Source organism: Ochotona princeps, chromosome 19, assembly GCF_030435755.1.
Source record: "Ochotona princeps isolate mOchPri1 chromosome 19, mOchPri1.hap1, whole genome shotgun sequence".
NCBI lineage: Eukaryota > Metazoa > Chordata > Mammalia > Lagomorpha > Ochotonidae > Ochotona > Ochotona princeps.
The window spans coordinates 47,810,267-47,834,107 of NC_080850.1; the positions used below are offsets into that span (position 1 = coordinate 47,810,267).

General features: G+C 51.1%; 2 protein-coding genes across 2 annotated transcripts; both read left to right on the plus strand.

The window, feature by feature from the left end:
• The first annotated feature begins 403 nt into the window (after positions 1-403).
• ATG12 (autophagy related 12) lies at positions 404-8,297 on the plus strand. The gene is made up of 4 exons (XM_004586351.3): positions 404-597; positions 3,904-4,040; positions 7,294-7,356; positions 7,935-8,297. Exons 1-4 carry the CDS (start codon positions 435-437, stop codon positions 7,992-7,994), a joined length of 423 nt encoding a protein of 140 aa, XP_004586408.1. The 5' UTR covers positions 404-434; the 3' UTR covers positions 7,995-8,297.
• Positions 8,298-12,943: 4,646 nt separating this feature from the next.
• Positions 12,944-20,831, plus strand: CDO1 (cysteine dioxygenase type 1). Its single transcript, XM_058677473.1, has 5 exons — positions 12,944-13,378; positions 15,965-16,042; positions 16,597-16,751; positions 19,545-19,714; positions 20,579-20,831. The coding sequence occupies exons 1-5, from the start codon at positions 13,209-13,211 to the stop codon at positions 20,606-20,608; spliced, it is 603 nt and encodes a 200-aa protein (XP_058533456.1). The 5' UTR covers positions 12,944-13,208; the 3' UTR covers positions 20,609-20,831.
• The last annotated feature ends 3,010 nt before the right edge of the window (positions 20,832-23,841 follow it).

Here is a 23,841-nt window from a genome sequence, read left to right on the forward strand (position 1 = left end):
GGGCTTGGACGGGGCGGGGCCTGCGACAGCACGCGAGCCGCGCCTCAGGATCGCGCCGGAGAACCTTCCCCTCCCGCCCCTTGCCGCATGCGCACGCGCACATGCGCCCCGAGCCGCGGGGCGGGGCCGGACGGAAGCGGAAACGCACACCGGCCGGGCCCACGGGTTTGGGGGGTGTCTGCGCTCTGGGTGGCGCACGAGGACTTTATCCACGGTCCCTGCTCCTACGATTTTGGCTCAGGAAGAAGCACTCGCCGGCGAACTAACGGTCGGAGTCTGCTACAGTTCGATTTAGGGGGGTTTGCTGGCAGTTCAGCGTCCAGCGTTGGGTCGGATTCCCCCGTGGCGGAGTCCCCTTGGCGACGCTCGCGGCACCAAGGCTGCCCACTGCACCTGCTCAGCCGCCACTTCCGGTGCGCTAACTTCCGAGCGACATGGCGGAGGAGCCGGAGGCCGAGCTACCGCTACCTGCGCTGAACGCTGCGGCCGGCGAAGGACCCGCGGAGGTCTCTCCTGAGACCGCCACGCCGGAGCCGCCTTCCTCCGCCGCCGTCTCCCCGGGCACAGAGGAGCCTCCGGGCGACGCCAAGAAGAAAAGTAATTTGGGGTGCTTGGTGGTGGGAGTGTCAGCCGCGTCCTGGAAGAGGGTGGGCTTCCTCGTTTGGTTTTGAGGGAGTGTCTAGAGAGAGCCGGGTACCGGCGATCGAGCAGGTGCAGGCCGACCCGGCTCTCGGCGGCCCCGCACCGCTAACGGAGGTTTCCCCGACAGTTGAGGGTGAATTCAGTCACTCTGTATCCGAATCCCCAGGTTTACAAGTCGTCGGCAGGCGCGTGTTTTTTCCCACGCAGTGATTTTGCACCTGCTTCTCCATCCGAGTTGAAAGTCTGTTGGTCGTGGGGAATAGCCTTCCCCGATGCTGCGGCCCCTGGACAGCGGCGAACCTCAGCGGTCCTTTGAGCGGAACTAGGGGCTGGGAACGTGTTCTGTCGGTTTTCAGGGACGCGCCGTGGGGTTTACACGTGTTAGGTGGTTTTCCTCCTGTGTCCTCAGCAGGGGCGGACTCCGGAAGGATTTCTGTGGCTTTCAGGCCCGCTGTCTTAGTGCTCAACCCCAGTGACAGCTTTCTTCTTCTTTTTTTAAAGATTTATTTATTTTTATTGGCAAAGCCAACTTTGCAGAGAGGAGATACAGAAAGATCTTTTGCCAGCCAGTTCACTGCTAGTTCACGCCTCACAACAGCCAGAGCTGAGCTGATCAGGAGCCAGGAGCCTCCTCCGTGTCTCCCACGCGGGTGCAGAGTCCCAAGGCTTTGGGCCGTCCTCCACTGCTTTCCCAGGCCACAGGCAGTGACCACCTGGCACCGATATGGTATCTGGGCGGGTGCAAGGCGAGGATTCAGTCCCTGGCGTGCAGGTCAGTTATGTAACTGTCGATGATGCCGCCCGAGGGTGTGTTTAGGACGTGATTGTTCTTACTGTTTGAGTTTGCTTCTGTGATTTACAACTTGGTTTCCATCTGCTCGGATCCTGTTGTGAGATCTTTGAGGGCCATCTGATGAGACCTAAGTAATTCACAGGATCAAGTTTTAAGCGACAGAAAAAACTTTTTTTTAAAATTGAGAGGTCTTCCATCAGCTGGTTCATTCCACAGATGGCTTCAAATGCTGGTCCTGTGCCTGCCCCAAGCCAAGGGCCCAGAATTTCTTGAGGTTCTCCAGTGTGGATGCTGGGGTTCAGGTGCTTGGGGCATCTTCCAGTGCTTTCCCAGCATGCATCAGGGAGCTGGAAGGGACATGAAGCAGCTGGCTCTCCACCCTAGGCTCGTGGGGGATGCTAGGCAGCAGCAGGCAGGACTTAATTTGGTCCCCCCCAAAAAAACAATTTTGTTAGGATAACCTGGGGGAGGTTTTGAACCCATCAGCCATAAGTGCTTCTGATTTAACTGGCATGGACCCCTGCCTCTGTCCAAGAGTGGCTGTGATGATGATCGTGTTTTCGTCTTCCAGAGCTGTTCTTCCCTCTGATGTGCAGCTCGTGGTGTGCCCTTGGGAGGCCTAATTGCAGCCAAGATGGTGATGCCCCAGGGGATTGGTGGAAGGGTGGGAAGGGATGGAGGACTAGCTAACCAAAATCCTCTCCGTTGTGTCTGTGTGCCCTTGTTCCAAGTTAACTAAAGCCAGGGTGATCAGGTTGTCCTGTAGCTGAAAGGTAAGGTGCATGAAACCAGATATGAGCTAGGATAGATTGATCTCTGACCTCACTGGATCTCGACTTCAAATAACAGACAAGGTGAACTTAATAGGGACCCGGCACCAGACCAAGGAGTAGTAGGGTAAGCCTCTGGCTGCTCTACTTCCCGTCCAGCTCCCTGCTCATGATATGGAAGGCAGCTGAGAATGGCCCCACTCCTGGCTCCTGGCTTCCCATCAGCTCAGCTCCAGCTGTTGAGGCCATTTGGGCAGTGAACAAGCAAATGAAAGCTCTCTCTGTAACATTGCCTTTCAAATAAGAAGAAAATGGGATTTTAAAAGGATGTAATAAGATAGAGTTAACTTTAAGGGGCAGCAGCACATTTGATTTTAGTATGATTATGGATTTGTTATTTTTAATGTCCTTATTTAAGCAAATTATCTTTATGTGATGGGTTCATAGTTTTTCAGCTTGTGCTGTCTGTCTTGTACCATTCAAACCTTGTGATTTCTTTCAGACTTATTTCTGGCCCCTAATTGTATTTATTTTTCAGTAATATACTGTTTTCTTCATTTGGAAGTTTATTTCAAAAGCTAAATGTCTGCCTGCAATGTCACTCAAGATGCATAGATTCGTAGTCATGAATTGCCTACTAGATGGAGTTCCCAGCACCAATTAACTCATTTAATCCTCACAACCGCGCATGAGGGAGGCCGTTACCCCATTTGTCAAATGGAGGAAGTATGGCCTTGAGAGACAGGAAGGTTAGGCCGACGTGCAGATATCGCAAGGGACACAGCCAGGATTTAAGCTCGGGCTGTTTGAGGATTTGCTTATTTTACTTCAACGTCAGAGTTAGAGAAAAGAGACTAAGAGAGAAGATCCACTGATTTACTCCCCAAAAGACCTCAGTGGTGGAGCTGAGCTGATCCAAAACCAGGAACCAGGAGCTTGCTTCATGTCTCCCACGTGGGCGCTGGGGCCCAAGAAGTTGAGCCATGCTTTGCTGCTTTTCCAGCCCTTAAGCAGCAGCTGGATCAGAAGTGGAGCCACCAGGGCCTGCTATAATAGCCTGTGGCTGAAGTCTGCCTTGCATGCGCCAGGATCCCATATGGGTGTCAGTTCCCATCCCAGCTGCTCCACTTCCTCTCCAGCTCCCTGCTTGTAGCCTGGGAAAGCAGTAAAGGATGGCCCAAAGCCTTGGAACCCCGTACCCGTGTGGGAGACCCTGGCTTTGGATGGGCTTAGCTCCGGTCGTTGCAGCCACTTGGGGAGTGAACCAGTGGATGGACTTTCTGTCTCTCCTTCTTTCTGTATATATGCCTTTCCAATAAATAAATCTTTTAAAAAAGAAGTGGAGCCACCGAGACTAGAACAGGTGCCTATATGGGATGCTGGCACTGAAGGCAGAAGCTTAGTCTACACCACAGCACCAGCCCCCTCAGTGAATCTTTGCATGGCAGAGTGTGTGTTGCCATGCATGCTTTCCAGAAGGGGTGCACAGTGGAGTATTCTTAGTGCAGGGTGTGCTCTAAACTGCCGTGTATGTTTTTGTTAGTATGCTGCTTGTGGGATCAAGGGGGCAGTTGATGATACATAATGTTAAAATTTTCAGTATCAAATATATAAAACAAATTTATAAATTTTCTGAAGTCTTTATTATCTCTTTGGATGTTGCAGTGTAATTGTCAGTAAATTGTTTCCCCTTCACAGTTGACATCTTGCTAAAGGCTGTTGGGGATACCCCTATTATGAAGACAAAGAAGTGGGCTGTGGAGCGAACACGAACCATCCAGGGACTCATCGACTTCATCAAAAAGTTCCTCAAGCTCATGGCCTCGGAGCAGTTGGTATGTGACGCACAGGCACTGTTCTCCGGACGTGTGCATGGGTTTCTAAACAGCAGGGCTGTGTGCTAACGGCAAGCAGCGGGGTGGGCCCTCGGGCCTTCCTGTTGCTGTGCTTTTTCAGCTGTTACTGGTAGGATTAATGTGCTTTCTTGAAAGGTTCTCTGGAGCAAGGCATTGCAGCATTGCTTTCCCCTCTTTCCTTGCTGTATATTATGAAAGAACTGTGAAATAAGCTTATTTTGTATTAGACTTTACATCAAGCACAGGGTGGTGGCAGTTCTATTACATTTTCACTTTATGAATTTGGGAGGCTGGGAAACAGCACCCTGTGTGCTGGTTCATACCCCACTTACTTGCACAAGGCTAGGCCTTCCGGAAGCCGGTACTCAGATGGGGTCTCCCAAGTCCTGGCACCATCCCTGCTGCCTCCCAGGACGCACATGCGCAGGAAGCTAGAATTAGAAGTGGAACTGGGACTGGAACCCAGGCATTCCTGTATGAGATGAAGGTGTGCCCTGCCACTAATTTTTGATTTGTTATTTTACTCAAAAAATGAAAATGTCTCCATGTCCAGTCATGTGTCACGTAGCAATGAAGACAAGTTCTGGGAAACGCATTATTGAGCAGTTCTGATATCACAAGAATATTGTATAGAATGTTCTTTAGGAAAGCAAGAAAGCACTAACACCACCACCACCGGTCAGTGTTGCCTTAGAGAGCCGCCTCCTACGGGAATTTTTTGCTGACAAGGTGTCATTAGTGACGTGACTGTGCTTGGTGTTTGGGTAAGAGTTAAACTGTGTAAACAGGCGACAGATATACAGGACGTAGATGGCAGATGAGTGGCCAGCTAGCTGAAGAACATCTAAGTATTCTTAAATATAAATGAACTTGTGTACGATGGGAGGGGTGTGTTTACTTGTGAGCACAGGGATGTTGGACAAGGTGAGTAAACCAGGGACTCATGCAGAAGGAAGGATTTTAAGTCCTGGCACACTGACTGTCGTCAAGACGCAGGCTGTGGTGACGGTGGGAAGTAGGGACTGGGATCCGCGGCTGTGTTTGAAGGAGGCTCTCCAAGAAGCGCCCCGCTCGGTCGTGGTACTGGAAATCTTCCAAATGATTCTCCGTGTCTACCGAGGGCAACTGCAGCTACTTTTAAAGTGACAAAAGCTGCTTTCAGTTTGTTCAGTGGAGTTAATGAGGATGGTGAACGTGTTATAGGTGTAGAGCTCTATGGCATGCAGCACAGGGCAGGCCGCAGCATGGGGGACAAAGAGAACCACTGGTTCCTCCCTCGGTGCCGCAGCCAGGTTTGGGCCAGCCCAGGTCCAGGGTTGAGAATTTGCGAGTCTTCCCTGTGGGTGCAGGGCCCTGAGTCTCCTGAGCTTTGCAGTAGCCTGTAGTGGAGCTGGGTTTTCCAAGCCAGGCCCTCAGGCAGGGTGGGCAGCACTTAGCTATGCCAGCACTGGCGCCTCTTGCGACTGCAGTCACTTTCATTTGCTGATTGCTGTTCCAAAGCTGCACCGAGGCCTGTGACCTGACCCCATCTGCTTTATAGCTTCCTCCCATGCCTACAAAGTCCTGATATGGCGCTCCTCCCAGGTTATGAGCAGTTGTCCCCTCGGAAAGCCTTCCCTGAGCTGCCTGCTGGTCTCCGCGGCTGCCATTTCTGTGTGCCCTGTGCCCATGTTAATGCAGTCCCACACCCATGCTCTTACCTGTCTGTGGATGTCTACCTCTCTCGGGAAGGGGAGAGAGGTGTGCTAAGCCTGTTTCCCCACCACATCCCAGAGACTTTGTTGCAATAAAAAGCTGTTCTTATTGGAAAGGAAGCAGAAGAGTAACACCTGTGTCCGCTCACAGGTGACCTGCCGGTGAATATACACATTGTCTCACAGGAAGTCAGGTTGAGGTGCAGTCTGCTGCTAATTCAGTTTTCACAATGTTTATATTACAACTTTCCTCAGCCTTGACTGAATGGGTACTGAGCCTGAACTGTCCTTCAGGACTATTGTGTTTGTGCGTCAGGCATCATCTCTTGATTTCTTCTGTTACATGGTCTCTTTCCTAGTGGCTCCAAGAGATAGAAGTAGTAGCAATTTTCCATATTTGTCAGTCAACTCTGCTGGTTCTGTTTTGTTATTTTACTCTGTAGAAAACCTGCTGGGTAGATGTGTGATAGATGGAGAGGCAGATGCACGATCCCCAGATGGCCACAGCAACCAAAGCTTGCCCGGGCTGAAGGCAGAAGTCGGGCTGTGCTGGGACCTGAGGGACTTGGTTACTGAGCCCAGGCCTTGTGTCTCTAAGCTGGAGGAAGGCTGTGCTGGGAACTGGGGGGCTCGGATACTGAGGCCAGGCCTTGTGTGTCTAAGCTGGAGGAAGGCTGTGCTGGGAGCTGGGGGACTTGGTTACTGAGCCCAGGCCTTGTGTCTCTAAGCTGGAGGAAGGCTGTGCTGGGAGCTGGGGGGCTCGGATACTGAGGCCAGGCCTTGTGTGTCTAAGCTGGAGGAAGGCTGTGCTGGGAGCTGGGGGGCTCGGATACTGAGGCCAGGCCTGGTGGCTCTAAGCTGGAGGAAGGCTGTGCTGGGAGCTGGGGGACTTGGGTACTGAGGCCAGGCCTGGTGGCTCTAAGCTGGAGGAAGGCTGTGCTGGGCCCTCCAGGGCAGAATGTGGACTTCCTGGTGGCAGCTCTGCCCTCCCCACTACAGGACCAGTCCTGCTCTGCGTGTTTTAATTTCAGGATTTGCTTAAAGATGGAGAAAGGAAGTTGAATGTGCTCCCTAGAAATGAAACTGTCTTCCTAGACACAAGTTGTGAGGACATTGGGTTTCGGTGTCTTCATGTCTTCTAATACTGTGTGGTAGTGGCATTAGCCCGAAAATGGCACCAAAGCTTAAGAGAGGGTTAGTGCCACCTCATAATTGCCTGACAATCATGGATGCCACACAGCTGCCCAAGAAGAAGGTGCTCGTCATCTTGAGTGGTTTTGTTGAATTTTTCTTTTTTTAGTAATTTGATTTCTTGTATAACTGCCTAAAGACACTTGTAAAAAATTTGAAAGTTATAAGATATTGGGAACGATTGTAGAAATAATTCTGTTGCTCTCAAAGAAAGAAACCCTATAAAATTCAGGAGTCAGGGGAACTTTCTTCTGTGTGAAGGAAGCTTGAACAGCTGACTGGTTGGAACCGGAAGGTGCAGCTTAGTCAGACGCCTCACAAATGGGTCTTCTTCTTCTGTTTTGTAGTTTATTTATGTGAACCAGTCCTTTGCTCCTTCGCCAGACCAGGAAGTTGGAACTCTGTACGAGGTAAAGATGCCTGTGTGTCTCGTGGGGGCTGTGCATCACTTGTGTGAGCAAGCACAGCGGCTTGTGGCGTGGCGTCACGTCCCATCCGGAAGAGCTGGCATGCCACTCTGCGTGACAATGGGGGGCTAAAGGAGTGAATTACTCTTCCAAGTTGTACAGGCTAGAATTCTTACAAAGCAGCATTTCCTTTTTCTCCATCTGGTTTCTTCAACATTGCTCTCATAACTCAAAGTCCATGTTTGCCTCCCAAAATACGAGAGAAGTATGTAACAGTAACTTCATTTGGCATGCGTGGAACTTGATGGTAATCATCATTAACACAACTACTAGAAAACAGCTGAAAATATATACGTCAGTTTCAGAGGTTGAGGGAAGGGTTACAGTGCAACAGTATATGCACTCTGCAAGGAAAGTCCCGTATTGCACGTTATGCTATTGACACGACCAGGCACCTACCACAGGTGACACCCGTGTGCAGAGGTGGAGACTCGGGTTATGGGTAATTTGCTTTTCTTAGTCTCAACTAATAGAAATTGAGCTTTGTTTATTGACTTGCTTTTGCCTGTTCCTTCTTGTAGTGTTTCGGCAGTGATGGCAAGCTGGTCCTGCATTACTGCAAATCCCAGGCATGGGGGTGAAGCTGAGGAAGCAACTTACTACGTGAAAGAACTTTTCCCTGAGCAGACTTGGGCTTTGTGGCAAGACTTAACAGTTGATCCCACGCATTTGCTGTGGGATTTGTTTATGCATCAAGATCCATCGAGTGGACAGACTTGGAATGACAGGGTTAAAGTTCATGCGGAGACCATGACCAGGGCCTAGCCTGGCCCTCCCCTATTAGCTGCTGAGAGTTCTTCATGCCCTCTCTCAAAGGACCGAAACTGTGTGCGTGGGAAAGTGCTCTGCGGACTGTTTTCATAGTACACGCTCATTTTCCAGGGAATTGCTTCACTCATTCTTCAGGAATCCTCGGTTGGGATGGGAGTTCTGATTTGCTATGTATGTCCACTGTGTTACCCTGACTGGCCAGCAGAGTGCCTTGCATAGTCCAGTAGAGGGCAGCCCGAACAGGCAGATGTGGTTTGAGAAGTGGTTTCACATCTTTGCCAGATCCTAACAGAGGAGAAGGTGTGTTGATCATTTCTAGCTAACATTTGCTAGGCAAACAAGCATGTTGACATACTAGAAAACTCTTAGGGACTATTTAAAGTTGAAATTTATTATATTTGGGAAATAGGAATTGTAATGGCTCTTGAGTCCCTCTGCCATTTGTAGCGCCTCAGGAGCTCAGGTAAGTCTGGCACAGCACCTTTGAGCGCTTAGATGCGTTTCTGGAGGAGTGATTGCACCTTAGCTTTGGGCATGTCTCCTGCTGTCGCCAGAAGAGCACCGTCGTACTGATGCAGGTACACTGATACTTGCTGCAGGTGAGCTCGCCTTTTCCTCCTTTGTGTAATGCCGTATTTCTTGTAAAGCATTCCAATAAATCGAATGGAGTGTGCGAACAGGATCTAAGTACGTGCTAGAATTCCAGGTGTCTGTAGGAATGGTAAGATCTTAACTTCCAAGGCGCACATCATGGCCGCCGTGCAGTGGGAGGGCATGCTGGGTAGCGGATCCCTGTGCTGTTGAGTCTCCACCGGCCCCGGAATGTGCATTCTCGGCTCCTTTCCTGCCCAGGCCTCTGATACGGCCAACAGCGGGACAATACTGACAGGCAGAAGTGTGCAGTTAAAAGGTTATCAAAGAAATTTCTGTAGATGTCAGAAGGAAAGCCAGAAAATGTATTTTCAGGTCAGGTAGGTTAGGTATAGCAGACATGTGTTCCCTACTTGTGCTGACTTAATTTACTGAAGGGGGTGAATTTATTATATGCATAATCATATAAGAAATACCAGATGTATATTGAGTTTCAGTACTGTTTGCTGCTGATGTTGTCAAATGATAAAATATTTACTACTTCAACAACCAAAAATCTTAGTTTGAAGTTTTAACATCAGTTGTTCTTTTTCACTGAAGTAAGTTGCCAGTTTACTAAAAGTAAGGTTAGCCAGATGTGTATGCCTTGTTTTCTTCCCTGGTAACCTTGATATGTAAGTGTTGGCACTTTCTTCAAGCTACTGTTTATTGATTTTTATGCAAAGAATTCATCAGCACACTTACTGAGTGTAGTTGAGCTTGGGCTAAGAGGAATGGACTCTCAGGTGATATTTTTAAATTTCTGTGTTGATGAGAAACTGCTGGCAGCGGTGACATGCTTATCTTGTTCAAAAGATGACCCACAGTGCAAAATATGCATGTGCGTTAGAGTACTCAGCTTTCATCTTAAAGTCTACCAGGGACTTCACAATGAGTTCCCCGTTTTTAGTGCACAAGGTAAATTACAAATCATTTTATCTGTAAGCAAAATAAGATTGGATATATCCTGGATCTCTGATTCCTAGAAGTTTGGAACTTAAACCTTGAATAACATCACTTTCTGTGATCAAGTGAGAAAACCAGTAGTGTGTGATATTGCTCAGACTGTATGACATTTGACAGTCAGTGACACATGACACAAAGCTGAAAAAGCTTTAGGTGTAAAAGGAACGTGGAAGGAGAGTCACCCTGCACCTGGCTGCGTTTTCTGAGGATTGAAGTGGCACTTGGCAGCTGCCAGCCACTTGCTGGGAGCATTCGGTGGCCCACCGGCCAGTTTAGTCTCCTTTATGACTGACTGTGTGATATGTACCTTTGAGTACACATGCTCAGTAGTCACCAATGGTAAATACATTGGCAGAGTATGATTCAACTTGGAGAGGCAACATGGAAAAGAAAATTATATGATTCTTATTTGAAAAGCATATGGAGTACCTGTCTGCCCATCTCACTTGAAATCCAGCAGCTGGGCTGGGCTGGGCCAGGCTAGGAGCTGGGAAGGCGGGTCTGCCGTCTGGATCTCCTGTGTGAGAGATCACTGTTGCCTCCCAGTGTACATCAGAGGGAGACTGAAACCAGGAGCAGAGCCAAGACTTGGATTCAGATACTTTGGGGGGAAAAGATTTTCAGGGATCACCGACATCCCCTATGGCCATTAGTTCATATACCGACTGCTCTGCTTCCCATCCAGCTTCCTGCCTATGGCCTGGAAAAGCAGTGGAGAAGTGCCCAGTCTTGGAACCCTGTACCAGTGCAGGAGGCCTGGAAGAAGCTGCTGAGAAGCTCCTGGCTTGGGATCGGCTCTGCTCTGGCTATTGATGACACTTGAGGAGTGACCCAAAAGATGGGAGATCATTCTGTCTCCTCTCTTAACCTGCCTTTCCAACAAAAATTAATCTTAAAAGATTTCTTTTTACTGAAAGAGAAAGTTCGTAACTCCCCATATGGCCACTAGGCCAGAGCTGGGCTGGTCCAATGCTGGGAGCCAGGAACTTGTAAAGATGCCTCCCATGTATGCCCTGGAGTGTAAGGCTTTGGGCCATCTGCTTTTCCAGGCCATTAACAGGGAACTAGATGAGCTGGGACTAGAACTGGTGCCTGTCTGGGATGCCAGCCCCTTTCTCCCCCAAGACACTTAATAGGGAATGCAGGCATCCCAAATTACCTCAAACTGCTAGGTTGAACAGATGAGAGGTAATACCAAAAAAAATGCTTACAACATGACAAGTTTCTATAAAGGAAAAATGGCCAAGAAAGCATGGAAAGCACCATTAGTTATTACAGTTGTAAAAACAGATGACTCATTCTGTTAGAGAGCTGTCTTCCTTTACACTGCTTCCCTGGCACTTCCAACCATCTGTTCCCAGTTACAGTACCTAGAGCTGCAAAAACTTGTCTGTTCCCTGTTCACACTGGGTGGTGCCAGGTCCTCCCAGGTAATGGCAAATCCACACTTCGAGTTGATTAGACTGACAGTTTTACCTTCAGAACCTTCAGAATCCCAACCATGTTTCATCTTTTCTGCCACCTGGGCCAGAGCCCAGTAACCTGTGTGTCTATTGGCACATCATTGTCTTTTTTTTTTTTTAAGGTTTATGTTTTGTTGGAAAGGCAGATGTACAGAGGGAAGGAGATACAGAGAAACATCTTCCACCTGCTGGTTCACTCCCCCAGGTGGCCACAGTAGCCAGAGCTGAGCTAATCCAAAGCCAGGAGCTTTGGTCTCCCATCTGGCTGGAGGGTCCCAAGGCTTTGGGCCATCCTCTATTGTTTTCCCAGGCCACAGGCAGGGAGCTGGAAGGGAAGTGGAGCAGCCAGGACACTGGTGCCTACATTGTATCCCAGGAGGTGCGAGGCGAGGATTTAGCCACTAGGCTCCTGTGCTGGGCTCCATTGTCCATTACTTACTTGAAAGGCAGAGATGGACCATGCACTGGTTCAATTCACAAACGGCCTCAAGGGCCAGGGTGACAAAGTTAGACATTGCTAGGGTGTGGGGACCCGGCACATGAGCAGGGAACTGGATTAGAAATGGAGCTGACAACATGTGACCTGGCACGCATATGGGATGCCTTTGCTGCAGGCAGTGGTTTGACCCGCTGCACCATAAGGCCAGGTCCCAGACATCAGTCATTCCCTGAGTATTTGAGATCTACTTAGTGATAGAGCCGGTAATGCTGATAGCTATGGTTTCAGTTCAGTTACGGTATACTGGGCAACTCTGAAGAATTAAAACCTAGGAGGTGGCTAATGAGTTGCCAATATGCCTCACCATTCCTGTGCGAACCCAAAGATCTCTTGAGCACCTGTCCTGCACAGATAGCAAGGGTGTCAACATGAAACCCCAAGTGGAACCATCCCTGAAGGGTTTCCCTGCCCTAGGAAGAGTGAGGGACACTCGGGCTCCGGGTGTTAGGCAGAGAAGACACCCACCACCTTGAAATGGATTAGAATACAGCAGAGAAGAGCCTTAGGTGTGGAACAGGTCCACACAAGAAATAGTGCCTGGCTTGACTGATCTGCTTGTAAAAGGTGAAAGGTCAAAGAGCCATGTTTTAGAGCCAAAATATGGGAAACATAATGGCGGACAGACCCTGCTAAGGAAACAGAATTTGTGACCAGAAAGCACCATCAGATCTGCTTCAAGGTAGCTAGTCCACGAAGCTGTGAATGCAGGGTTTACACGGAGACAGCTGGAAACCAGCCAGAGAACAACAGACTGGCAAAGAGTAGCAAGAACAGAAAGGGGGTGACTAACAGGCATGGAGATGGCAAAGTTGGTAACTGGCTGACAGGGTTCTCCGGAGTGCCTGTAGGAGAGGTGCAGCGTTGGTTGGCATCTCATCCAGGTTTGTAGCCCTACCGAGGGGTCCTCGTTGGTTGGCATCTCATCCAGGTTTGTAGCCCTACCAAGGGGTCCTCTCAGCATTCGCAGACTCCCCGTGATTCTTGTTCTTCCCAGGAGGGGTCCCTTCCGGTCCTCATCTCTGCCCAGCCCTGGGTGCGGGGCCACTGCGGGGGAAGGTAACACGGAGTGTGCCTGTTGGTGGGTGGGCATAGTACAGAGGTGGGCTGGAGGTCTCAGGACACAGCGGGACAACGTCCTGAGCGCGTGGTTCCCGCCCTCCCCGCCTCCGCCTCTCCCGGGCTGCTCCCACTTCGCTCCACCTCCCCTTCCCCCTCTCCCAGGGCCGTTGGTTCAGTCCCGGAGCTTAAAAAGGCTCCTGGAGGACGCACTCCTTGGAGTTGGTCTGTGCCCAGCTGCTTGAGGTTTCTCCCGGAGCCAGGGAGGCTGTGTGCGCGCCAGGGGTAACGGGTGTGTCTGTGTGTGCCGGTGCGCTCGTGGGCTCCCAGCCCGCAGCCAGGCCCTGCACCTGCCCGGCAGCCGGCAGCCAGCAGCCGCAGTGAGAGGTGTGCGCCGGCCTGCCCAGGAGATGGAGCCGACCGAGGTGCTGAAGCCGCGGAGCCTGACGGACCTCATCCGCATCCTGCACCAGCTCTTCGCTGGCGACGAGGTCAACGTGGAGGAGGTGCAGGCCGTCCTGGAGGCCTATGAGAGCGACCCCGCAGAATGGGCGCTCTATGCCAAGTTCGACCAGTACCGGTGAGCGCAGCGCGGGCCTGGGGCACTGGGGAGCCGAGCGAGTGCGAGGTGGACGCTCCCGGGCCTCACAGGCCCAGCCAGAGGCGGATGGGCGCGGAGCAGAGTGGCCCCAGGGAGTGCGTCGGGGAGGCGTTGGTGCAGTGGACACAGGCAGAACTAGCCCGGCTGGCGCCTGCGGTGGATACAAACCCTGCCCCTCGGCCTCGCGCCCTGGCTGCCCACCATGCCCTCGTTACCATGGGGTTTTCAGAGTTTCAAGTTAAATGGGGCCTTTGCAGACCGTGGCGACCAGTGCTGGCCACAGGCACCTTCCCGGCACCACTGGGTGATCCCCAAGTGGGCTAGGGAGTCCGCGATGCCCTGGAGGGTGGGCGGTCCCGCATGTCCCCGGGGCTGATCAGAAGAGGGACACAAGGGAAGGAAATAAAGCAAGTAAAGTATCGGGTTTGTTTTCCTTGGAACCGCTTTTCTGTGAGTCGCAACTCTGTAACCAGTGGGGTGTTTTTGAGGGTTCTTGGGCATGCTGCTGTGTGTGGGATTTGGGGATTTGCTGTAGAGAACCTAAGGCCCATTAGGACTCCTCTGACTACCTGCAAGTCAGAGAGCCTGTGGGCTCCTTTCCACCGGGTCATGAGTGAGGCTACCATGGCGTTCGGGTTCTGCTTTTTGCCTGCCTTCTCTGCAGGTTGAGGAGGGCTTGGATCACTGAGAAGGGCGTCGCCCTGCCCCTGGGAGGGCCTAGGATGCTGGCAGACATGAAGGAGGCCCGCTGCCTGGTCTCAGACTGCTTCTATCAGAGTTGGAAATAGCAAGGCTCTCCTGGCCTCCAGACGTGCCACACTGTAGCAGTCTCGCTGCCGCACAACAAAGTGATTTTGACAAAGTTCCTGGGAAACTGGAATTAAAAGACTGATTTGTGTGCACAGAAAGACTTGAGGGTGGGCATTTAGCATACCTGTTGGGAGCTTCAAGTCCCACAGGGAGCAGAATGCTCGGGGGGGGGGGGGGGTTCGCAGGGGTTCATCTGTCACCCCTGGATCCAGCTTCCTGCTGGAGCAGCCCACAAGGGAGTGGTGGACACTGGACTTAGGTGGGCTCCTGCCTGCGGGGCTGACTTCTGGCTGCTGGCAGGGCCCAGCCCTAGCCTTCGCAGGCCTTCAGGGAGTGAACCAGCAAGTCAAAGTTCTCTCTCTCCCTCCACCCTCTCTCTTAGCTAAATAAAGACATTTAACTAGACTGGGTGGTACCAGCCCTTCATTTTTGGAACAAGGTCTCTTCCAGAGGCCTTGAATTAGTTCTTCCCCTCCTCTTTTTTTTTTTTTTTAATTCATTTTTGTGCAATTACGTGAAAGGTGGAATTATTGAGCAAGGGAAAACAGGGGGAGCTCTCCTATCTTTTTGGATCACCCTCCACAAATGACTATGATACCTGGGCTTTGGTCAGACTCCACTGGGATCTCCCACCTGGCTGGCAGGAGCCGTCACTGGCCCATCTCCCACTGTTTTCACAGATACTTTTGCAGGGAGCTAGATCTAAAGCAGGGACGCAAACCAGGAATGCCACCTGAGAAGTGGCTTAACTTGCTAGCGCTGTCTGCTGCTCAGGAAGGCATGGGGTGTGGTCCTGAGGGGGCAGTTCCAGGAGGCGAGGACAGAGGGGCTCTGAGCCCGCTGGTAGGTTCTGCACAGAATGCATGCCTGGCCCTGGGGAGCATGACAATTGCAGAAGACCAAGATGGAACATGTTTGCACTTGGGCCAGCAGCAAAGTGCCTCCACAAAGCTCAGGGGAGCAAGAGAGGTAAAGTGGGGACTTGGAGTGGGATCCCAGGTCCCCGGGGATATGTAGGCTATGTGGAAAGCTCCTTGCCAGGCTGTAAAACGTTACTAACTCAGGAGCAAAAAATATCAAAATTAGCAAACTTTACTTCTGGAATGGTGGCAGGGGGATCCTCTGACCCACACAGATTGCAAAATTGGGTCCGGCAGTGTAGTTTGGAATTAATTTTTTTCCCCAGTGATTGGCTCCTCCTGGTTGTAAAAGGCTTAGAGTGCCTTGCTAGGCTATCCTACCTCCTTTGTACCAGCCAGCCCCCACCCTGTTTGTGAAAGAGTGCTTTTGAACTTGATTTGCATCAGGGCTGCATTAGAATTAGCAATTCTAGAGTAGCCATTTACTGAAATCTTGTTTCTCCAGTCCTGGCCCCAGGTGCAGAGAGGACAGGAGTGCAGTAGCCACATTCTTGCCCAGAGCAGTGTGCACTCCATACATACCTTCTCTGAGAAACTTTTATCAGTCGGAGATTGGGGTGGGGAAACATGGAATGTGTTTTTATTTCTCTTGTTATCTTTCCCATACCATCCACCAAAGCAGACCAGCTGCCTCTGCACATGTACTGACTCAAAATACAGCAATGTCCAGAACGAACATAAAAAATAAAATGTGTGTGTGCTGAGGAGACTACTCAGAGGTGTTAAGATGTGGAATCCAGCAGGTGGATGGACAGGGCTTTGGGGGACATCTCTTTTTCCTGGGGGCTGACTTCAGCATTGGAGTTTAACTTCTGAATACATCGTTTTCTTTTAGATATACCCGAAATCTTGTGGATCAAGGAAATGGAAAATTTAATCTGATGATTCTGTGCTGGGGTGAGGGTCATGGCAGGTAAGATCACGGTCTCCTAGCAGTGTCTCAGGGCAGGTGGCCCAGAACAAGCCAAGCACAGCCACTACCAGGCCAGTTAGGAGCCCTGTGGAGACTCATCTCATTTTGTGATGATATGTGCAGCGTGTGACCTAACCCTAACAAAAATCCTCACGAGCTCACACCACATACATTAAACCCAGTCCTTGTCGGTGAAGAATGAGCCAAAGAGAAAAACACTAACCGCTCGGTGAGCCTCTTGCCAGGCCATTGTTCTAGATCATCCTCTGGATCCTTGTTGAACTCTTCCTCTGATATACTTTCAAAATCAAATTCTGGCCCCAATCCCTTGATTTATTGTTGAAAGTTGGGCGGAGAGAAAAGGTGGCTGGTTTGTTGTTATCAAATTGCTAGTATGACCGGGTTAACAGAGCAAACAGGCTCTGTTAGAGGCATGCATCTAGTGTGGGTGATGTGTTATTCTGTCCCTTTACCGTGGACTCCAAGTGAGGTGGTCTGGGGCGATCTGGGAGCTGTGCAGCGCCCTGAGTCGATTGTGTCTTGTGCCCCTGTAGCAGCATCCACGACCACACCGACTCCCACTGCTTCCTAAAGATGCTGCAGGGAAATCTCAAGGAGACCCTCTTTGCCTGGCCAGACCGAAAGTCCAACGAGATGACCAAGAAGTCCGAAAGAACCTTGAGGGAGAACCAGTGTGCCTACATCAACGGTAACCTGCTCCCCTTTCACCGTGAGCCCCTGGCCTCTGAGACCCTGGCAGCCTCCTGGTCCATGGTGGAACCTGGATCTTGAGGTGGGGGCTGAGAGGGCTTGGGGAGAGGACCTCACTGCAGCTGGCTTTGTGTTTTAAAGCTTTGCCTCTGGTAGGGAGCACTGTCAGAAACCTGTGCATGCAGGGCCATGCCTGCCAAAATTTAGACCCATTAGGGTTGCCTTTCAAGTTACAGATCTTGGTCTGGGTGTTTAAGAAGTGTAGTGGCATGTTCTGGAAGCCACTAACTTCCTAGCCTTCCCTGATTTTCCAACAGGCACAGCATCCCTGTGGGAGTGTTCTCCAGGCGAGCTAAGGGAAGCACGCGGTGGGGCAGTGATGTAGGGATCTGTTACCAAGAACTTATTCTTTGTTCTAAATGGCTCGTAGGACTGCTAAGTGCTTTTCAGGAGCAGCAGTGACGAACTTCTGTATTGCTTACATGGTGGTAATTTTCCAGAAAGCTCGTTAAAAATGCCCACAGGAGGCTGCCTGCCAACACCTAGGAAGATTAAGCAACTTGTCCGGGATCAGTCAGGAGTCAGACGTACCTGAGATTTGAATCCATGCCATTTGGTGTTTTGGCCCAGTCTCTTGGTCAGGGTGCTGTGTGACTTACATAAGAATAAAGCACCAGAGATATTTTTTTCTGTCCAAGCCAGTTCTTTCTTCCTATCTTCCAGTCCATTCTTGACCTTGATACTTGGCCTAAGGGTGTTAGGTCGTTAGTATAGGACTGCAAGTCCTTTACAAAGGTCAGATTGCACGGGAAGGATTTGTTCCTACTCCCCTGGCACAAGGCTGCTGATTTCTGCTGTAACATACAATTGAGGGTTGCTGTATGCAGGCTACAGTGGAAATCCAAAGTTGGTTTGTGCCCTGGACTGCTGACAGGAATAGTTGGCCTCAGCTGCCGTCTGAGTCTGTGTCACACGTTAGATCTTGTAGGCGTGCTCTGAGAGTTTACAGCACATCTGTGAGCCACGCGGAGTGGGGCAGCAGTGGCCTGGCTGGCCTGATTGTCTGTGAGCCACGCAGAGTGGGGCAGCAGCGGCCTGGCTGGCCTGATTGTCTGTGACCCACGCGGAGTGGGGCAGCAGTGGCGGGGCGGGCCTGATCTCCTTCTCTGATTTTTATGTGGAACTCTGACCTCTCTGTGTTGAGTGGGGTTTGCTAACTGTATCCCATAGTAAAGACTTGCTTTGCTCAGAGGGCTGTTGTTGGGAACATCTCTGTAGGTTGGCTAGCAGAGCAGCAGAAGGACCAGGACCAGGAAACCACACTGCTTGATACAAAAGGCAGGAGGTCCATGGGGCCTGGACCTGACTGATCCCACCCCCAAGTATCACCCCAAAAGCCTCAATGTTACTGTGGCAGAGGAGAGACCTTCTGGAACCCAGAGGAAAAGGAGGTGAAGCTGGCTGTGGCACAGCCATGGTGGTGTTGATGTGATTGGCAGCAGATGGTCCACGGACGGCGGGGTGTTCTCTGAGGAGGTGCCTTGGTTTTGCATGCGCTGGAAGATGAGCACAGGTGCAGAGGCAGGGAGTGCTGAGAGATGCTGTGTGCTGTTGTGGCTGCCTGAGCCCTTTGTCAGAGTGCCTGGGTGTGAGTACCAGCTCTGTACCTGAACCCAACTCTTCGCAAGGCAGCAAGTGGTGGCTCAGGGACTTGGGTTCCTGCCATCCACATGTGACGCCCCGGCGAAGCTCCTGGCTTCAGCCTAGCCAAGTCCCCAGTCTGGGGAGTGAACCAACACATGGGGTCCGTGAAACTGATGTCTGCGGTCCATGAAAACATTGTCTGCCTTTCAAATAAAAGTTTAACAACAACAAATAAAATGTTCTCTCTGTTTTCTCTCTCTCTCCCTCTCTCTCTATCTCTGTCATGGTTCTGGCCTTCTTTGTGCTGGAGCCTTCCTCAAGTATCTGGCAGCCTTGGCTGTGGGCTAATGTTTGAAAGCCATGGACAGAACAAGTTAATTGGTAGCTCTGGGCAGGAGGTGGGGCTTGTCACTGGACATCAGTGTTTGGCCATCTGGCAGGGGCCCATCCTGGAGCACCTCTAGGTGGACGTGTCCCAAGGGCTTTCTTTGGAACAGATCTGGTCACCTCTGTGTACTGCTCACTCTGCCTGGAGAGGAGACTCCAGCCAGTGCTGGGTGGCAGGGACCAGTCCCAGCCACCATTAGCTTTGGCTGGGTTCTGCAGTGTTTGACTGCAGGGCCCCTCTCCTCCCTGCAAGCAGGGCTCCCTCCTCTCACCCTGGCTATGGAGGAGACAGGTGAAAGGAAATGAGTGAAACAGAGTTCTTACGTGGTTTCCGACTCGTTCCTACTTGAACTTATTGAAAAGTTCCATTTCACCATCATTTTTGGAAACACCTGGCGCTCCCAAGCTCCCAATTCCTAAGCTGTTGAGGAGGTTCAAACTAGGGATCAGGCTGTGGCTGGGCTTCCCGTGGTAGCTCAGGATTTGGCTTGCTTGCTGCTGCAAAGCCTTCAAGCTTTCCAGCTCGTAAAATTAATTCTCTCTTCTCCTCCATCTCTTGCCTGTGTGTTCCTATCTACCTTGCTACAGTAGGGGAGGGTCTCCTGGCAGAAGCTGAGTTCTACATCTGTTTGCTGTCTCCCTGGGAGTGGAATTGTAATTCTTGCCACTTCTGTGTGCACAGACATTGATTTCCTGCACTCAGTGATGGAGTCTTTTGCCCGCAGCTGCCACCCCATCCCCTTCTCCTGGTCCTTTCCAGATTCTATCGGCTTGCACCGGGTGGAGAATGTGAGCCACACGGAGCCTGCCGTGAGCCTGCACCTGTACAGCCCGCCCTTCGACACGTGCCACGCCTTTGACCAAAGAACAGGACACAAAAACAAGGTCACCATGACATTCCATAGCAAGTTTGGAATCAAGACTCCGTTTGTAAGTACCGTTTCTCTCTCCATGCGTGACGCTGTATGCTTTGCTCTTGTTGGCCAAAGTGTCGTTGGGACATCTAAGGGTTCAGTTGTTCTTGGAAAATGAGGCAAACCATAACCTGGGCGAAATGCTCTGTAGATCTTAAATATTCCTTAAGGTTTGGAGACTATTCGCGATTTATAAAGAAAGCCATTTCATTAGATGTCAGGAAGTGTTGTTTAAGAAGCTATGTGATGTATGCTCATTGCTAAGGAAAGAATTCTTATTTGAGGTTGAGAGGATCGTCAGTAGCGTTTGGTCCAGCCCCTGCCGCTATGATTGGCAGCTCACGGGTCCAATCTGCCAGCACGGTACAGGGCGCAGGGTTCAGTGGTTAACCTCAGCAGCACGAGGTGCAGTCCCACCTATGGGCGCCGGTGGTCCTACCTGCTTTTTCTGTGGGTGGCAGTGCTGCTTCGAGTGCAGATAAATGAGTTCTTCTGAAGCATTTCCTCCAGAGGAGCAGGCCTTCCCACCAAAGTACAAGGCATCCAGCCCCGACACAGTCTGCCCTAGTCGGCATTCTTGACCTTGCTAACATTGATAGACCTGCAGTGTCCTCCAGGAGTGCAAGGTAGCAAGACCGCAAGTGGGCCTCCCCATGGCCCTGGGGACAAGTAGGGACCTGGCCTCCTCCCTAACCCTGCTCCAAGTCCTGGGGGCCAGGCAGGGCGGCCCTCCGAGGTGACCGGAAGGGGCTCACGTCCTCAGAGCCAGGCAGGGCGGTTCTCCGAGGTGACTGGAAGAGGCTCACGTCCTCAGAGCCAGGCAGGGCGGCCCCTCCGAACTGACCTAAAGGGGCTCACACTGCTTCTCCTCCTCTTACAGATGACTTCAGGTTCGCTGGAGAACAACTGAGGAGCAGCAGCAGCCCCCGCTCCCCTGCCCACTCCGTGCTGTGAGGTCCCACGAAGGCGTGCCCAGCAGGAAAGCCTCCCACTTGGGTCTCCCGCAAAGCAGATGCCATTAGCTATGTCTGAGATCCTGCAAAGGACATTTCTCCCTGAAGAGAGAGAGAAACGCAGTCTTGTGATTTAAAAGACCAAATCAAACACTCTCCCTGTTCTTTCTCTGAGTCCATTGAAACGAGTTTCAATGAGAGTTTGTGGGTTTTTTATTATTATTAGTTTCTTGAAACATTTTGGTCCTCCGAACTGTAATTAGCAATAACTAAACACAGAGCCCGCAGGCATCAAATGCCTGCCTTGTTAGTCGGAGGACCAAAGGCTGATGAACTTGGGATTTCTCAATGTTTGAAGAGAAAGTTTTGAACCTGTGGGTTTTATTTTTTTGAATCTTATTTTGCAAATTCCTTTTCTATGGGGAACAGGCACACAGCCGTTTGTTACTAAAAGGAAGGGCAGTGGATGAATCCCAAACCCACAACAAAACCAGAAGTGTAAACTTGTGTTTCTTAGAGCCCATGATCACAAAGACTTTGTACTACTTCCAGAAGAGCCAAATGATTTTAATAAAGCTGGAATTTGAACAGTCTGAAGCTGCCCTTCTTTCTCCCTTGGTGAAGATTTCATCTGAGTCCCAGAAGACCGTTGCATAGACTTCCAAGGAGAGTGCTCGTGTGCTGTAGGACCCCTGAGCCTCTCAGGGCTGCTTGCATGATCACGGATTGGCGGAGAGGCCACGCTGGGGATCTCCATGTGGTGTAACTCCACGGTGTGAACACATCACCTAAAAGCAGGGCGTGTCAGTGGGTGTGCCTAGAGGGCAGTGCCCTGGCAGTTTGGCTGCCGCCTGTGGGCTTACATTGGTTGCTTTGTGCTGATTGGCTGGTCCTGATGGGTTCGTTTACTTCCTCCAAGCCACAGGTACACACCATCCTTCTGCTATCTGTTCCCACTTCCTTCCCTTCCCTGCTTTGAGGGCCTCGGGGAGTTGGGTGGTACCTGCGTCTCAAACTTGCATCCGGGCAATCTGTAGCATCTCTTCAGCTCTTTGGGTGAGCTTTTCCTAGGATGTGGGGGTGAACATGTCTCTGTCTATTCTCACACCCTGTGAGCTGTATGCAGTCCCCGTGCAGGACAGATACCCCTCCCAAGGTCCACAGTCTTGTCCCAAGCTCACAACTGGAGCTCAGTGTTTACGTTCACTGTGGGACGCAGCACCCCTGATATGCACTGGTAAGAAATTGGCCAGAAGTTATCTGGTCAGGGATGACCTGGAACTGAGAGGTGCGGCTGCCAGCAATCCTCCTGGACAACCTACTCACATTGTTTCCAGGCTTTTCAAAAAGCCTGTTGATCTGGCCATTTTGTGTAACCCATTATGTTAAAGTGTGGTTACCACATGCTCGTATGCTTTATGCACATGGAATCCTTTGGGGTTTTTTTGGGGGGGTTGTTTTTTTTTTTTTGGTTTATTTTTATTGTTGTTCTCATAGTTGAGAGGGGGTCGCTCTTTGCTGTCAACTACATCAGCAGCTGGGGATGGAGGTCAGCGGTCCTTTGCTGATGCCCCAGAGACCAGATGTGGGAGTGGAGCGCTCTGGATAGCCCCAAGACATTGTTGGCTTCCCAGTGCAGCATCTTGCACCTTCCAGGAGGTGCTGCAGTCCAGCCTGACATGACTCATGCCTAGTCCTAACACCGGCCTAGCTTGTCTGACCCGTAACCATTCTGGCTCTTGTGCATAGCAGTGGGTGCAGCAGCCTACCCCAGTCTGGCCCACCCCCAATCCCAGCTCCCATACTCAACAGCAGAAGCAGCATCTGAGCAAGGGAGTCCCTGAAGTTCTACCAGGCCTGCTCCCAGCCCCAGGTCTTGGATGTGCCAAGTGCTGTGGCTCAGTCTGAGATGGCCCACCCCCAGGCTTTGCATTTGCCAGCAAATGCTACAGCCTGGCTCAACCTGGGCCAACCCCAATCCTGGCTCTTGTTGGTGAATACAGCAGCCTAGTCCAGACTGACCCAATCCTAATCCTCATGTAAACTGGCAGGTATTGCAGTTCAACCCAGCATGGCCTGAACCATTTTCTGGCTGTCAATCGTGCCAGTATGTGCTGTGGATTGATCCTGCCTGGCCTACTCCCAGACCCAGCTCACACATGTGCCACAGGGTGCTACAGCTAAGTCTGATCTAGCCTGCTCCCTGCCCAGCTCTTGTACTCAACTGTGAGAGCTATGCTTAGCAGGATCATTTCCCAAATTTCCCTACTAGGTCTACTCCCAGCCCTGGATCTCACATGTACTGGCAGGTGCTGCTGCCCAGACTGACATGGCCAGCCCCCAGTCCAAGCACTCACCCATGGGTACTGTGACCAATGGGCCCACACCCATTCTGGCTCTCACCAATGGGCGCTAGAACCAATCTAGCTTGGCCCACCCTCGGACCCAGCTCTTTTGTGACCTGGCATATGCTGCAGCCCACCCTGGCCTATCCTACACCCATTCTGGCCCTCATGAGCACCAAGCCTTCCAAGAAGCCTGTTGATCTGCTCTTTTATGTGTAAACCGTTATGTTAAACATCGTTACTGCATGCTTGTATGTTTTGTGCATATGGCATCCTTAAATGCTTAATAAATAGTACATTTATCAGACAAGCGAGATAATATCCTCTGCATGCAATCGTCATGACTAAATGAAAATTTGAGAGTTCCTGTGATGGAGACACAGTCCAAAATGGCCACGCGGGCATATCTCCAGGGAGGGCCATCACTACTGTAAGAGTGCTTGGCCGGGAACTCCTGTCCAGCCCCATCGAGGCACTGTCTGAGCAGTGTCAGTCTTCCTTCATTCCTTCGTTGTAAATCTTGATGGCACACAGACACCCACCGGTGAGAGCCAGCATCCAGTGCTTGGCCGTGGCTGACACATGGCAGGTGCTTGGGACCTATGAAATGGCAGACCACCCTCCCACTCCACAGCTGTGCTGTGGTTCAGGTGCCCCTAATGCCGTTCCTCTCCGTGCCACCAATTCACACGTGCCATTCGTGTTACTAAGCATGGTGACTTACAAGGAAACAAATAGATCAGAAAACAAACAAACAGATGGCAATTCTGAGGATCACTCTTGTAAAGACTTACTGCTTGTTTTAAAACCAAAGTTGCAGGGTTGGGGCAGGGAAGGAAGGAGGC

Coding starts and splice junctions, on each gene's coding strand:
- CDO1 (XM_058677473.1), top strand. CDS start 13,209: ATGGAGCCGACCGAGGTGCTGAAGCCGCGGAGCCTGACGGACCTCATC. Junction 16,043..16,596: donor TGGGGTGAGGGTCATGGCAG/GTAAGATCACGG, acceptor GTGCCCCTGTAG/CAGCATCCACGACCACACCG. Junction 19,715..20,578: donor TTGGAATCAAGACTCCGTTT/GTAAGTACCGTT, acceptor CTCCTCTTACAG/ATGACTTCAGGTTCGCTGGA.
- ATG12 (XM_004586351.3), top strand. CDS start 435: ATGGCGGAGGAGCCGGAGGCCGAGCTACCGCTACCTGCGCTGAACGCT. Junction 598..3,903: donor GGGCGACGCCAAGAAGAAAA/GTAATTTGGGGT, acceptor TCCCCTTCACAG/TTGACATCTTGCTAAAGGCT. Junction 4,041..7,293: donor TCATGGCCTCGGAGCAGTTG/GTATGTGACGCA, acceptor TCTGTTTTGTAG/TTTATTTATGTGAACCAGTC.